The 16,540-nt window shown below is 35.8% G+C and overlaps 1 protein-coding gene across 2 annotated transcripts in view; it reads left to right on the plus strand.

Annotated features, from left to right (window-relative positions):
- The window catches only part of ERC2 (ELKS/RAB6-interacting/CAST family member 2), a 390,835-nt gene that overhangs the window by 96,989 nt on the left and 277,306 nt on the right, over positions 1–16,540 (plus strand). For both annotated transcript variants that reach the window (XM_056501857.1, XM_056501859.1), the window contains exon 7: positions 13,339–13,506. In XM_056501857.1, the coding sequence (XP_056357832.1) occupies positions 13,339–13,506 (168 nt within the window). The remainder of the gene's footprint in view (positions 1–13,338; positions 13,507–16,540) is intronic.

The raw sequence follows: 16,540 nt of genomic DNA on the forward strand, positions 1-16,540 counted from the left end.
ATTTCTGCATATGTGATATAAGAGAAAATTGGTTTCCTCTTACTAAACAATATATTTATTTTTGTTTTAGGCCAGTTTTATCTTTCCATGACACAGGTGCTGGTTGACCTTTCAATAGAAGCATTGGTGTGGTTCCTTGTTTATTTTGAAATGTTGCCAGTAGCTGGGGGGAGGAGGAGGGGGGGAAGAGAAATTGCCTTTATTTTATCCCATTTTAGGATTTTATGCATGATTTCATAACATTGTGGTAAATACAATAGTACATATTTAATACAGCTTGTAGGTTTATGTTTGCAACAGACTGGAAACAATTGACAGTACTTTTCTTAAGCATAACCAAAAACATAATGAAGTTTATCCTGCCAAGTGTCAGGCCACAAATAAAGACAGGCACATGTGTGGTCAACCTGCCCTCCATTTCTAGGAAAAGTGCCATTGGAGCAAATAAACTCATTTTAAATCAGGCAGGAAATGTTTGCCAGGCCTGACCTAGGCTTGTGCCTTGTCTTGGCTTCTGAGCCAAACAAAAGTCCAGCTCTCTCTGTACTGAGGTGCCACTGGCCTCTGTTACCTTTTCTGAAAAACAGGGGGATTCTGTGTTCCAGCAGCCTGGCAGCAAGCTCCACCCTACTTTGTGTCATCTTCTGTCACAAATTTTGAAGCATGCTGTCACATCCTAATGACAGGATAAGCTAAAATGATGTATGTTTTTCCTGGACAAAGAATGCTTTCAGGAAGTGTTCAAAATAGAGGAGAATGTTTACTACCATGCCTTATTATAAATGATCAATTTTTTTATAATCTAAATCAGCTTTTGTACTTCTCTAATTATGAAGTTAAATGAAAATGAATGACATGGGGGTGGGAGCAGGCACAAGTGTCTGGGAGGAATAGGGAGACCCTCTTTGAGAATCAGGTTTAGGGTTAAGAAAGACAAAGCCCATCTGGATTTGAATATAACAAGAAATAGGACAACAGGAAAGGTTTATACAGGCACAGCAATAGCAGAAGACAAACAAAACATGGGAATGGGTGGGGAAATCTGATCTTAAAGGAGATGGGGACAGTCTGGGTACTGAATGCCTTGTTCACCTTGGTCGTTACTGGAAAGACCAACCTTCAGCAATCCCAGGTCTCTGAAACCACTACAGAAGTCCAGTGCCAGGTAAATTTATCCTTGATGAAGGAGGATCAGCTCAGGGGATATTTAAAGAAAGCAAACACATACAAGTGCCTTGGCCTTGCTGGAATGCACCTGCAAGGGCTGATGGCATTGTGTGAGTTACCCTTGGAAAGTGATGGGAACTGGGAGAGGTTTCTGAGAGCTGGGAGGAAGCCAATGTCTTCTGAAAAACAAGAAGGATCCAGGGAAATACATTGATTACACTGATCCCTGGAAAGGTCATAATAATAAATAATAATAAAGAAGGGATAATCTTAGAAGCCATTTCCTATTAACACTTGCTGTTCTAAGATAAAGGGTTTGATGAAAAACTTATCTTAATATTTGATGTGTCATTTAACAGTTCAGTGTATTAAAAAAAGCCACCAACATAGTAGTCTGTCAATAAAAAGACAACCTTTCTTATCCAACAAAAATTCTTGTGACAGCTATAGGACAAATATAATTGGGAAATTACCTAATCTTTCTCCACAATTATAGATGTAGTTTTTATGATTTGAAGATGAGGGTATGTTTTTCAAACCCTGTCTTGGTCAGTTGCAGGATTACTGGTAGATGGATTTTCCTGATGTTGCTGTATTTTCCTTGTTTGCTTCTGTTGGAACAGTGGAACCAAAACAATGGTTTTGGTGAGCAGCTCCTCAAAAAGAACATGCAAAGAAGCTGTGGCAGCACTTTATGTCAATCAATATGTCAGATAGCATCTGCTGTCACCTGGTTTTACCTCTTCATGGAGGAGAAAGAGATCCAGAGCAGGGTGATGTGATTCCATCTCCAGTTACTGCACTCAACCCCATAATCATCCCAGGGAACAGGAATAAGGACATTGCATACTTTGAAGTTCAGGGCCTCTCTTTATTTATTTCATTATTTTTGAGCTGGCTGAAAAGTGTCTGCAGTCACATGAACAAGGAATTTGCCAAATGGGTAAGAATCAAACACAGGTTTCAGATCTGTAATGCTGGATGTTGTCCACCTAGGAAAGAGTTCTTGCATGGTTGTTATGGTTGGTTTAAAATGTAGTGGCAATAGTGCAAAATTTAAAAATATAAACTATCATCATTTAAAATGTCAAATGCAGCAGCTGAGAGAGAACTCAGGATGGCAGCTGTGATGTGCCATACTGATAAATCAAAAAAATAAATTCAAAACATATGATCTCAGTAATGTAATCCAGATTATGTACTAGAGGGTAACAGTTGAGCATTTTCAGTGCTAAAAGTTTACTTTGCCTTTGACCTGCTGCCTTGATGTGCAGTAAAGGTGCAGTGTTGCTGTAGTGGGATGAGTCATATTTGTGATCAAGTGGTACTAACAATTTAAGTTTCTATTCAAATGAAACATAGAAGTTCGATTTGTAGTGTAAAACTATAAATATGCTTATTCCATAAGAATTATATTTTCTTTTCTTTGTTGCATAAGATGCAGAGGAGACTTTAAGGTATTGAAATTTGAGTGTGGGGGAGGTACTTGCTGTGGTAAAGTCTCAGAGTGAGTGTGAGAGCATTTTTATACAAGTGATGAGAACCTCCTGGACATGATTGACTTAAATTAGCTTGATTGGTTTTTATCAATTGCAGCTGCACTGTTTAGCATAAAAATGCAAAACATCCAAAAATCATTTGCCTTGCAGTGTAGTAGAAAGATGGTTTCAGTTAGTCTTTAAGATGTTTCAAATGTTTATTCTACACAGATTCTCTGAGAATGGATCCAGAGCATATCCAGTTACAAAGAATTAGTAAAGATATTGTAAACGTTGAGAAAATTAATTAAGGAAAATATGCTGCTTTATGGATTGCGTATTTTGGATTTTGGTTTTTTCTTTTCCTTTAACTGTGTTAGTAAGTTAAACAGTTCAAAGCTGTTGTTGCAGTGTCATAATCAGACACCTGCCATTAAAAGCTGAAAGAGGAAGACTGGAACTTTTGTGTGATGTGCAATTGTCTGACTTGCTCTCTCAACCAGTGCCATGCTTGAGAGAAATCCTGAATAAATTTCTTTCTAAATAAGACAAGAAAGTTTTAGACTAGTGTTAAGGGCTGCAACCCAGTGTTGAAAACTTGACCAGGGAAAGGCTGCTTGCTGTTATTTAAAGGCTGTATCCTGTACATTGACTTTTGATATATAATGTACATTTTTGTTTTCGTAGAAATTGCAAACTAACGATCCTGCCTTTGTTTTAAAGTTTCCTCTTTTTCAGTGGCTTAATGATTTTTATAGCATGTGACCTTAAGGCTAATTAAGTTCATGTTTGTGTTCCTTGGATGCTTAATGTTGTCTAACTGACAGGAAAAACATCAATATGTAAAAATTGCATAATTAATTTACTATTATTAATTGTAACCAGCAGTTGTGCTGAAAAAGGGCCTGTATTCCTTCAAGAAATAATAGATTATATTAAAGAGTGAGATTACCTGAAGTCAATCTTTTTGTACACTTTTAAATGTTTTGGATACAGGAGGCCTGCTAAAGTCAAAGCATTTTATTATTCCTAGATTCATTTAGTCTTATGTGTTCCTAGGATAATGATGCCAATTTAGATCTTTAGACCAGTACTTGCAATTAAGATGTAGAAAATGGAAAACCATCCACTTAAGAGCATAATTAATGGTATATTTTCAGTGGTTGAAGAAATTAAATATTTATACATGTGTATATAAAATTTATAAATTTGTACATATATGTCAAGAAATCACAAGAAAGTGTGGACACTGTTTTATTTTATCCCTTTGCTATCAATTTCATACTTGGTTGACATTCACAATCACATCTATGTATATATAACTTACTAAATAATTTTTGTAGTCCTCTGTTAGGTCTTGCATTCCAGTACAGAGATGAATGAGGGTAGAAGGTTATATTTCTTCTTGCATAAATAACACAAAGGTTTAGAAGGTGTCAGTTACAGAGGCACCTAATTGCATCTGCACAAGTTTACAGGCAGCCTGGTGAGGTGTTACTGGGGGTATAACATATGCAGGAACAACAAAGGCTGACTTTGCTGTCCTGAATTTAATTTTCAGGAATGATAGGCATAAACTCCCCTGTTTTTTTATAGAGATAGAAATCAAAGAGGCTAATATAGCTATGTATTCAAAGATATGCTTTTGTAATGCAATGTTAAGGTAGATGTAAATGTTATAAATTCATTAACTCTTACATAGTTGCTGCTATTTGTCAGCTACTCGCTCTTCACTTCTTAGAGAACATCTTTACTAAAGGGGTACTTGGAAATGAAATTCTTTAAGACAGCTTGGCAGCTGAAGAAAGAAGTGTTAGGACTTCTTTCACATGTCTTTTATAACTTACTGGTTTGAAAGGTGAGGGTTTTCTGAGGGGTTGGTTTTGGTTTTGTTTTTTTGCTTTGCTTCCACTTGAGAGAGGGTATTGTGATACTCTTATATGTTGATGAATACAACATAACTTTGCATACTGCAGTGCAGGATCCTATGGAGTTAATCTATGCTAAACATTACATTAAAATTCCTTTGGTGTGCTGGCATTGTCCTGCTTCTTGAAATGTATCTTTATTTTCTCAATCTTTTGAAAAGATTGAAAAAAGGAGCAGAATCTCACCCATGTGCAGAATTATCCATGTCTGGGAAAAAGATTACTTTCAGAATGCTTTCCAGGAAAAGAAAAACAGATGAGGAATAGTACTTTATTTATTTATTTACTTTTACAATTTTTTTAAAGGGCAGATTTATAAGGCTGCATGTTAATGTCAGCTGTCAGAGACTGGGGAATGAATTTTCATACTCAGGTTTCATTCCTATGGCTAGTAAATCTGATTTCATGTAGCTTCTCCTTCTGTGTTAAATTATTAGACCCTGATTCTTTCAGCAGTAATATTTGTTTATACATGAATATGCAATGTGTATATATATGTATACATATGTGTAGTATTTATATATAGACTAAAAAGAATAAACTCAAAATATATTTACTATATACACAAAAAAAGAATGTTAAGAATGATTAAATAGTAAATTTTTTTAAAAATTAGTTTTTCTTTCAAATTTTTTATAGCATGTTAGGAAAATAATTTCTGCCATTGTTTGTATCTTTATACTTAAGGATAACATTTGTTGAAAGGGTTGAAATCCTAGTATTATTTCAAATACACACTTTCAAATCCAGAAACTTCCAGCAGACGTCTTTTGAACATAATCAATTGAAAAAGCAGGAATTCTGGTGATATTTTTGGAACAAAATCCAAAGTTTGCAACTTCATTGGTAACATAGGATTTAGAATTGAATTTTACCACTCCCATTCCCAGACAGGAGAGCTAGCTTGAACAAATAATAAAAATCCATTTTTGTCTAAATTAAAAACATATCTCATTCTGATTATCACCCTTTGGATTTGGTATAAAAAATTATTTCTCTTTTTTAGAAAAAAAACCTTCTCAGTTTTAGAGCCATTGTGCATCCATTTCGGTTCTGAATTTGGCTGAATTAGGTTAAAGCAGTATCATTTTTGATGAGACTGCTAATCTTTAAACAACAAATATACATAATGTTTAATTTAGCTGAATCTTAGGAGGGCTTTCCATGCTGTAGCATATTCAGGTGTTTAAAGGGGGACATGCTTCAGTCCAAGAGTGGAAGAAGTGAAATATTGGCTAGCAGAGGGGCAGTGGAGATAGCAGGAAGAGCACAGACCAGGCTGGGGAAGAATATTGGTGAAACATCTCAAGACCTGATACTGCAGTGAGGCTTATTTCATATTCACATGGCTCAGCTTGCCAGAATTTGGAATCATGCACCTGGAGACACAGAGATTGGAGTCACTGGTAATGATCCTGAATTCTGAAGTGAGAAAAATGGATGAGATAGGGTAGTAAGAAATGCAGGACAAAAAACTAGAACTTTGTAGTGTAAAGGTTTGCTGTAAGTCAGCAATAAAATGTGGCTCATACTAGAATATATCAGGAGAGAGATTTCTGTTACAGAAATTGGGGAATATTTTTATGTACTCTCTGAGATCTCATCTGAAATGCAGTCATCCAGATTCAAGAAAGATGAATTCCAGAGAGATAGCAGAGATGAAGAGGAAGGTTAGGGAGATGATCAGGAAAATAAAATAACCATCCTTATGATGCTAAAAAGGCTCAAATCTATCATTGCATTGTGGTTTCATTTGCAGGAATCATTGCAGCCAATTTATTTTGCTTATCACTGTTGTGAGCTGGTGACATTCTTCTTTCTTTCAGCTGTGATCTATTGGCTAAGGAATAGTAATTTCCAATTCAAGGATGAACAAGTTTTTAAACAACATTGATTTTTTTATGTGAGGTAATCTGATCAGACTCTAAAATACTTTAAAAATATAGATATTGTTTTTACCAAGGTGGAATTGTCAGTCTGTGCTCAGCATCTTGTAGCTTAAATCTTATTTGACAATTCAGTATTATTTAGATGTCATACTCTGATGTTTCAATAATTCGAGTTTGTTTTATGCACAAAAATATGTAAAGGTTTCTTTCTCCTGTCCCCTTAAAAAATGGAATCTATTTATCTTTACATGAGAATTTTGTTCATACTTTTCTCACGTTTGCTTTTTTGAGGAAACAAAATGAAGGAAAGGATTTCTTCTCTAAGAATTTTTTTTTTTTTTGCTAAACTTTTAACTTAGCTAAACTTTTGCTTCAAATATTTCAAACAGGAGTACACTGCACTTTCTAGGGGCATTGATGAGATTTTTTGCATATTCTTTATAATAATACCAACAGAAGTTGGTCTGGAGGGTATCTGCTCTGTAGGTGCTGCACATCATATTGCAGGTTTCCTTCCAACCTACTATTAATAAATTATAGTAGCAGTTTTTTATCATTTTTCAGAAATCTTGAGAATACGTCACAAGTTTCAGTGGGATAGCTATCCTTATGGGACTATGGATATTTCCTTAGGAATTTTTGGAAGAGATCTTACTCCTGAAGGTCTTTCCAGAAATTGCTCGTTTCCTGCTGTGATTCTACACTCCATTAAACTGTTTTTTGTGCCTTTGAGGCATGGTGCTCCTCTGACTTCTTGCGTAAAACACTTTTCAAATGTTTTAACATTTTAACAAATGTTTTCTTGCAGCTGAATAGTTCCCCCGTTTCCCCACTGGTTCTGTTTCTTCACTATGATATATAGTAATAATTTTATTTCTCCAGCATATTTTTTTTCTTTTAGCAGATAGTACACTGAATCAAGTATATAAAAAAAGCCTCTGCAGGGCTTAGAGGGTATTGGAAATTAGTTAAGGTATCTGTGGGTTCAAGACTGTTGTGAAGAGCCAGAGTTGGCCTGAGTTCAGCTCAGCTGAGGACACTATTCATTTATTCCCTATGTCTTGGCTGCCACTGTTGGTTCATGGCTCTTTCTCTAAAAGTAGGTTTTGAGTTCTTTAACTGCTGATTTTTTTCCTAAAAGCATCCCTTATATATTTGACAGTGTAAGACCATTTCTCTGATAGGGGTTGTTTCCATATCTGACTTTACATGGCTTGTGAGGAAAGCAGCACTTATCAGTTTTGCTTTATCTTGCTCATGCAGATGCTATTCTGTCCTGAGAAACTTTGTCCCAGATGGAAAATAATTGTGGTAAACTACTAAACCTATAGCTTCCAGATGAATAATAAATAAATGCAAGATCAGATCTTGTCTCTGTCTTGCTGCTAGATGATCTGGCAGACTGCATTCAGTAAAAGTATTGGCATGGTAATCTCTGTTAGAAAGATACAAATATAAATATGTTTTTTGAAAATCACACATTCGTTGCTGTGTCAACTATTTTTAGTTATTGAATCCTACTAGTAGAATAAGTTGAACAGAAAAACTGCTTGTGCAAAAATTCTATTTTTACCATACATATAATTAATAGATATTTACTGATTATTCTTTCATGAATTCTACACTTTTTCTTTTCATGAAGCAGTTAAACACACTGGCTTGACTTTTAGAAAGAACACTATGGCCTTCTAATTAACTTTCTATTAATCTGTTACAGTACAATAAAATTTGAATGTTATTGAAGATAGAAATTACAAAAGTTAAAAGCTTCCAAGATTGATAGTTTTGCAAATCAGTTTTAAGTATTTTGAATTTATAACTATCATTATATTGCTAAATAACATTGACTCTGGAATGGCTGACTTCCTTTTGCAGTAATTCAAAAGTATTATGATAGCTATAGTTTTACAGTGAGCATAAAAATCAGTGAGGTAAATTCAATGAGGTAAGGTTAGTGTTGGAAGTTTTATTAACAAAAACTATAAGTATTAGCACATGAGTTACAGTTCCCAAGTGTTTTCCAAAATTTGCTGGAGCTAAACTGAATATTAAATTCTGAGCTTTGGACTAGTTGCTTTAAACCACTTAATTTTAGTGGTAAGAATGGGCCAAGACATAAATCAAAAAATTCAGGTGCAAAATTCAGGTGTCTGCAGCTTCAAAATGTTCTGCCTTTTCTGCCTTTTACATACATCAGATGTTTTTGAGAGAATTGAATGTATGGCTTGCCAGTACAATTTTGCTTTGAAAATGATAATCTTTATCACATCAGACTAAAAAATGAGGGACAAATGTGATGAGGAGATAGTTTTCTTTATAGTTTTTTCTCTTGGAATAGTGGAGGTTTTTTTAATTGGTTGTTTTGTTTTGGTTTTTTTTTTTTTTTTTTTTTTTTTTTTGTTTTTTTGTTTGTTTTTGGTTTTTTTGTGGCTCTGGAGAGTACAGTTGGGACACATGATATCCTTTCTATACTTGTAGTTCAGTTCTCATATTTGAAGAAGGACCCATGTGAGAACATGCTCTTTGTACTAATAATTCAGTACTTCTGTATGGAAAATTGCTCTTTTATTATTATTTGCATAATAGCTTAGAATTTGCCCAGATGTATGTGGATACATAAATAGGCACTAAGATATTCAATAGAAATTTGGGTTTTTTTATTTAACTGAAGTTTTTCCTCAAAAGATGGCTACATAACATACTAAGGGGGCAAATAATAGCCCAGAAAATGTGTAGTGATCATGAGGAAGGGAGGCAATGATGGTGCAGAAGGGGAGGAGCTGGACTCCAGGCACAGTGGTGAATATTGGCTGCAGTGTGTGCTGGACAGGGGTGGCTCAGGAGGGGCATTAACAATGAGCTACAGTTTTATCTCATTACCCCAGCTGTGCTACTACAGCACACTTAGCACTTCAGTAGGACCTTCAGGTTTAGTTCAGAAAAATACAGTCAGACATTTGCTTTAAATGTATCTATTTATTACGGTAAAGTAAATAATTCTTGTGAGTGAAACACAGTAGTGCTGCTTCATGTTTTACTTTCCCATGGAGCTCCTTAGCACTAAACCACTTTCATAAATGATATATGTAATATGGCATCTGAGTTAAACAGTGAGCAGTAAGGAACTTCAAGGAACAGACATCACTACTGAAGCTGGTCATGAGTGGCGGGTGATGACATGAAGATTAATAAAGCTTGACTTTGAATTTGGCAATTTTTGCCACTTACATGAGCTCTTTTTTTCCAAAAGTATAACCCAATTCTGAAGTTTTTATGGTGTGTTGTATATTTCCAGAGCAAGGGACAGAGTTTATTATATTGAATAGTAGAAATAAGTAGCTGCTGAGGAAAAAGAAGTTAGACAAAATTAAAAAGCGATTTACTTGGAGAGACATCTTTGAAATACTTTGTGTTAGTTATCAGATCTGGTTTTGCTTTATTTTTCTTGAAAATTATGGTGTTCTTCAGACTGCCAAGTTTTACTAATAAATATACTGCCAGAGGTTGGGAAAAATAAGTGAAGGACTCTTAAAATTAGATAGTGTTGAGTGAAAAGCCAAAGAGGGAGGTTTTGTGTATGAGAAATCATTATCCTTTCAAAAAAAAAAAAAAAAGTGTATATATATATATATGTGTGTGTGTGTGTGTGTGTGTGTATGTATATATATATATATGTGTGTGTGTGTGTATGTATATATATATATATATATATATATATATATATATATATTTATATGTTGCTGTAAAATGATCCGAATTTAATTTCCTTGCAAATCATATTTAAAATGCCTTAGATGGAAAAGTAGTAGTAACAAAATGGCAGACATTCCTCATAGTGTGCTGGCATGCTCCATCTAGAATACTTCATTGTTGTGTTATTTTTGGGAGATGTGATTTCACAGTACCATTTTCAGGGAAGAGATAATTTCATATATTGGCAAATTCACCCTGGCCAGAAATGAAGTAGTATATTTTGCTTCTGGTCATCCACAAGATGAGGAACTGATTTAACAGCATTTTGCTTTTCTACCATCTGGAGGTTCTTATTTGCCTTATGAAATGATGTCATACACAGTGCTGAACAGATAGTGAAAGGTCACCTGCAGTTCAGGCTGAGGTAGTTTTGTTTCCCATTATGAGAAATATAAAAGTCTTGGTTCATGATTACTAGAGGCAGAAAGATGACTTCAGGGAAGGAGAAAATGACTGACATAACTGATGTTCTCCTAAACCTCCACACTGCATTCCTGTGAATAGCAAATCCATCTGCACACCCAAGACCACACACAGATGAGCTGTCTATTCCCTCTTCCAGGCTGGCACTGGCTCAGAGTTCTGCCTCCACGTTCAGAACAGCTCCTTGCTGTGAATGTTAGTTTGGGGATGATATGCTTATTCCATTGGAATACTTCATTGTGTAGGTGGATTTTTCAATTAAAGTACTCTGCTGTATCAGTCTCAGGACAAGGAGATGTAAGAAACTAGATATGTATTTGGCAGATCTTTTTCTGCCACCTAAGGCTGTGGTGGATGTGCTGTGCTTGTCCTTCCCAACTCTTGCACTGTCCTTGTGTGAGGTGGGGCTGATGGGATTGAGATTCTTTGGCTGTTTCTCAGAGCAGTTGAACCTGCACTTTGGTCATGGTTTAAACACTAAAGCAGGGTTTGAGTCTGAGAAGCTGGAGTGGACAGGAGCTCTTCTCCCATTTCCCATGCAGGTTGTCACTCTGGGCATTCAGAGCCTCTTGCTCACCTTCTCCACCCTCCTTGTGCTCCCAAATTTTATTGCCTAAAATTTCCCCCATTCCTGAGTTGTATCTAGAGAGCCCTGCTGACAGGGTGTGTGGGAAGAAATTTGTGAAGAGTAAGAATTGTCTGCTGAGCCCTTGGGGTGAGGACTGGATGGGCAGAGAAGAAGACATTGACTCAGGCACTGTTGGGTTCAGCCAAGCAGGACAGAGCTGCACCAGACCTGTGGAAGCTGCTGTGTATCCCAGCCATGGGGAATGGTGTCACTGCTTTGCTATCTGGGGACTAATCACCTCCAGCTCCCTTAACTTGAAGCTTTAGGCTTCTGCCTCGTGGCAGCTGGAAAATGAGCCTGATGGGGAGAGCCCTGTTGGAGAGCCTGCTCCAGGGTCCTGAGAGATCCTCAGCTGCAGCTGAAAGGCCCAACAGAGATTTCTGTGATTTGACATCAAGGATTGCTTTCAGACATGAAACAAATAAGTGACTAAGTATAAAGAAGATGTGGTAATGAGATTCAGATGAGGTCTTTAATGTTTATTAAAAGAGGCCTGAAAGCTTGCCGCTACTATTATTTCCTGTTTTCTAATTCAAAAAGCCATCTTTGAATCCTTACTGCATGCTGCTTACAAAATGAGAGATCCTATTACTGTAATATTGTAAAAACGTCTTAAAAATAAAATAAATCCAGTGGAATATAAATCTCATTTTTTCCAGTGTATAGAAAGTCAATGAGCCATTTTAAAAGCAGGAAGAACATGCATTTTGAGGTCCAATAGATCATCTAAATTGGTCCCAAACCAAGTTTTAGAGTGGTGTTGAAAATACTTTTGCTTTGAATAAATTTAGTGTTAAAAAACTCAGAAGATATATAAATATAGATTTGCTGATTGAATTTGCACTTTGATAGGATACCAATTAACTAGGGAACAAATTGATTAATAGAGAAGACCCTTTCTAGCTGTTCCATCTGCAGACCTCAAAAATGCTAAGCCTCCATTTATTCCCTTTAAGTTTCTTCCACCTACATTTTATTATAAATTAATGTTATGCATTTTTAGGAAATATAAACTTTAAACTCTTGATCTTTATTTTCTAAAATTTGTATATTTGAAATTTGAATTAGTGAATCTAATATTTCTCACTTGCCTGACTGCCTGCAGTTCTCTTGTAGATGGCAAATTATTCTAAATTGCCACCTCATACATTTTCAATCCAAACCTTGACTTCTCAATGTTGAACCTTGCAGCCAGAGAAAGCCTCTGAGTCCACTTAATGTGAACACCTCATGGTTTAGAGGTGCAGGAAAAGCCTCTGTTCAAGGAAACTTGTCTCTGTAGCAATAAATGATTGCACTCCCTTTATCTTAGTTCTCTACTTTCCATGATGATTATTAGCGCTGACCAAATTTCATGGATATGTGTTTTCTTGTATTATTTTATTTACAAATAAACTTTCAATAATATGAAGCTCACAGTGGAAAAAAGTCTCAGTTTTCAAAAACTTCGTATATGATGAAATCTGTTCTTTACTCCAAAATATTCACCACCCCAGTACTATATGCTGAGAGCTGCTCAGCAATTCATTTGTAACTGCTTTTCTGAAGCAGGGTATGTAAACAGTGGAAGTGTTCCTGAAGGCACCAATACTTATCAGGTGTGATTCTTGTAGTAATGATGGTTAAAGCCAAACATATTATCTTTCTTTAATTAATTGAGATCTCTGCTATTTTATTACTGTATAAATTGCATTAAGAGCATAACAATTTTGCATACTTGCATATTTACGCAGCAAGCAATGAGAAAATCAAGGGTGCTTACATATTCTGGGCTGTTGTAATTATTTTGGGTTTTTGGTTTTTCTTCTTTTTAGTATTAAAAAAACCCAAAAAACCACCACCAGTTATATGTGCAGAGCATTTTGCTTAGGAAAATCCATTTGGTAAGAGACTTGTGAAATAAACACTGGAGAAAAATGTAACAAATAAAACAATGTCTTAGAGTTCAGTTTGGAAAATTACATAGAAGAGAAATAAAACATTTCTTAAGTGTCAATTAAAGAGTATTAGAAAAAAATAAAGATCTAAAGATCTGCACTGAACCCTAAATATGTTTTTTTTTCTTATTGTAGGTTGATGCCTTGCGGTTACGATTGGAAGAGAAAGAAACTTTCCTGAATAAAAAGACAAAACAACTTCAAGACCTCACAGAAGAGAAAGGAACCCTTGCTGGAGAAATTCGAGATATGAAAGACATGTTGGAAGTAAAAGAAAGAAAAATCAATGTCCTTCAGAAAAAGGTAAGGTCACTGAAGGAAGGATATGTTGTACAACTTTTGAGACAAATTTAAAGGAAATACTTCTGTTTCTTAAAACAGAATTAATCTTATATTATTTTTAATATTTTAAAAATGATGCAGAGAGTTTGTAATAGTAAAATTCTCTGATATAGAATGTCTTACTGTAATCAGTGGGTGCATTTTTTATAGTATTATATAATATATATTATATCAGAAAAATATTAGGTGCTGCAGTTGTCACAAAATTGTTGGAGTTAAAGGAAAGTACTGAAAATCCTGATAAAACTTCTTATCCCTCAGCATAAGGGATTCCAGTATCCTTATGAGCACTGGTTACTACTCTTCCCAAACAGCCTGCTAAAGGATCAGGATACTGCATTTTTAGCCTGGAGGATTTTCTTTTCTGGGGGGAGAGGAGGAGAGTGGAGAAGGGACCTAAATTAAATCAGTTATCTGCTTTTCCTGTGGTTTAAAGACATTAAGAAGGGAGGCTCCCTCCAAACAGCCAAATAATCTTATTTCTAATTTTCCACAGATTTAACTAACTGCATTTGCTCTCTTTGGAAGTTGGATTAAATCATTACAGTTTCCACGTGGGGGAGTAGGGAGGGAATTTCCTGTAGAGGCAGCTCTGTAAGGGTTCTGCATACAGTAGTGGAGTGTTTGTTTCCACATCCTTTTTCTCACACTCACACAAATACTTATGCTACAAGGTGTATACTGTTTGTGTCCTGTGTGTCACTCTTTACCTTATAGAGATGCATTAGAGATCCAGAGAAATGGAGGAAAAGTTCCTGGCATCACCTATTTTTTACTATTCTCCCCTCCTTTTACATCCACTCAAAGAATGTCTACTCCTCCTAACTCTATTATTATGTAGGTGGTTCATGTTACTGTGGTTTTCCTCCAGGATTCATACAGGGTTCACATGGTCTAGTTGTACTTCTGTCTGCAGTTGCTTAAGCACCAAATTTAAAAAGCCAGATTCTTATTTTCCAGAAACTGAGAGGGCTGCTTTTTCAGGCCTGGGAAATAAAGCTTATCAAAGCTGGAATATAAGTAGCCCACTTTAATTTTATTTCTGAATATTTGCCTTGATCATGTAAAAGCAAACTTCAAGGCTTTTATCCTGAACGCTAACTAGTTTTGGATATTGAGCATTCTGATGAGCAGAATGCATCTTTTCTTATTGTTTGTATTCTAAAAAAATATCTGAACAAACCAACAATTTAGGATTTCTCTTGCACTTATATCTTGAGGAAGTGGATTCCACAGTAAGAGGAATGTGTGTTCAGTGTATTCAGAAAATTTTGTGATGAGTAACTATCACAGAAATGTCAGCACTATCTGTCATGGCTTTGTCTTCACAAATATGTATAACACTTGTCCTGTTTTTAATAAATCATGGCCATTTTACTGGGGTGTGCATATGGTCTTGCCTCTTTTGCACTTGCTTCTTAACGGACACAATCATTCTCAAACTGACCCTCTCTCTTCACTAGATCTTGGAGTAAAATATTTCATAGCCTCATGAGCCCTAGTCTACAAAGACAGAAATCATCCTAGCAGCTGGGTGGAAAACTGGAGCTAGTACTGAACTGATTTTTTTAAAACTGGAAGTAGCAGTTCCAGTAGCATTTTCTATTTTGAAGGTTTTTATTTCCTTTCATTAGGGAACTTGTGAAATTCAGTTTTTCTTCTGTGGGCTCAATACTGGGTTTACTTAGAGAAGAATGAATTTTGATAATTACTTTAAAAAAAAAAAAAAGCAAAAAATATTATTTTTGCTGCACATAAGTTGTGTGTAGATTTGCTTCTCTGAAGTATGGAACAATGACTGGGCCTCACAGTGAGTTGCCCTGTGTTTACATATCCTCCCTCATCCAGGACTGTTATGGTTCTGCTGACTCTCCTGAAAACCCTTCTGAAAATGAAGGAAGTGCTTCTAGTTCTTTGCAGGTTCTATCTGGACATCAGAATCTTCTGACTCTGTTATAATGCTTGCATCCATTTTCTTCTTTCTACTCAGGACCAAATGTTACACCCTTGTATTTTTGTTTACTTTTGATATGAGCCTTGTGAATAACCAGTTGTGTTCCTGCCTTCAGTTGTTGATGCAAGATAGATGGCTACATCTCTCTCCACTCAGCCTCAAGTACCTCACTCAGCCTAAAATAACATTTGTTTTAATGGTTGTATTCAAGTACCTGAAGAAGGGAAGAATTTGTGTTTAGTGCCTAAAAATATTTCTGTCAGTAATAACCTGAAAGTGAGTAGGAATGAATATATAACTTGCAAATATGCAATTTCTAATCTGTATTCCTTCTCTTATATCCACTATCTGCTGTATTGAAAAAAAAATAATTAAAAAAAAAAAAAATACAAAGGAGACAAACCCAAACCTTGAAAAACTTCATTTGGAAACTGGAGCAGTTTTCTTTTCTGGATAGCTGTCACAGTGGGAGGTTCTGTTGAGCACTCCCTACCAAAGGTGTGGAAGAATCAAACCCAAAACAGCTGTGGTGAGGCCCATGTGATGCCACAGGAACGAATAAGATGCACAAAAATTTATGGGCAAGATAAGGATCTGATGGTGCATTCTCCTTCCATGCAGAGATTTGGGTATAATTTTTGACCAGATTGAAAAACTGCTGCTCTATTCAGTATAATTTACAGGCTTAAGGGAGGCCCAGCACTGGAGCAGCATGTGTTTAGAGGATTTGGATCAAGGTAGATTGGCATGGAGTAATAATAAACTTATGTCAATGTCAGAGGTGCAATATTACTTAATATTTCTTTCTTTTAGAACCTTTGGCACCACTGTTCCATTTTAGTGCCAGTAAAGTTGGGTATGCTGTTTTAATAGCCTTGTTTAACCTGGCAAAGCTAGTCTTACACCTCATATCTGTCAGTTTAGCATGCAGAGGGGCAGACCTCAGAAATCTTTATGTATTTCTTACCAGAACGTTCCAGTTCTATGAATGTGGCTGAGTTGAAGGCTGGAGGGCAAAAGTGCTGAGCTGGGTGATGTCCC

Source organism: Oenanthe melanoleuca, chromosome 12 (genome assembly GCF_029582105.1).
Source record: "Oenanthe melanoleuca isolate GR-GAL-2019-014 chromosome 12, OMel1.0, whole genome shotgun sequence".
In the NCBI taxonomy this organism is placed as follows: Eukaryota; Metazoa; Chordata; class Aves; order Passeriformes; family Muscicapidae; genus Oenanthe; species Oenanthe melanoleuca.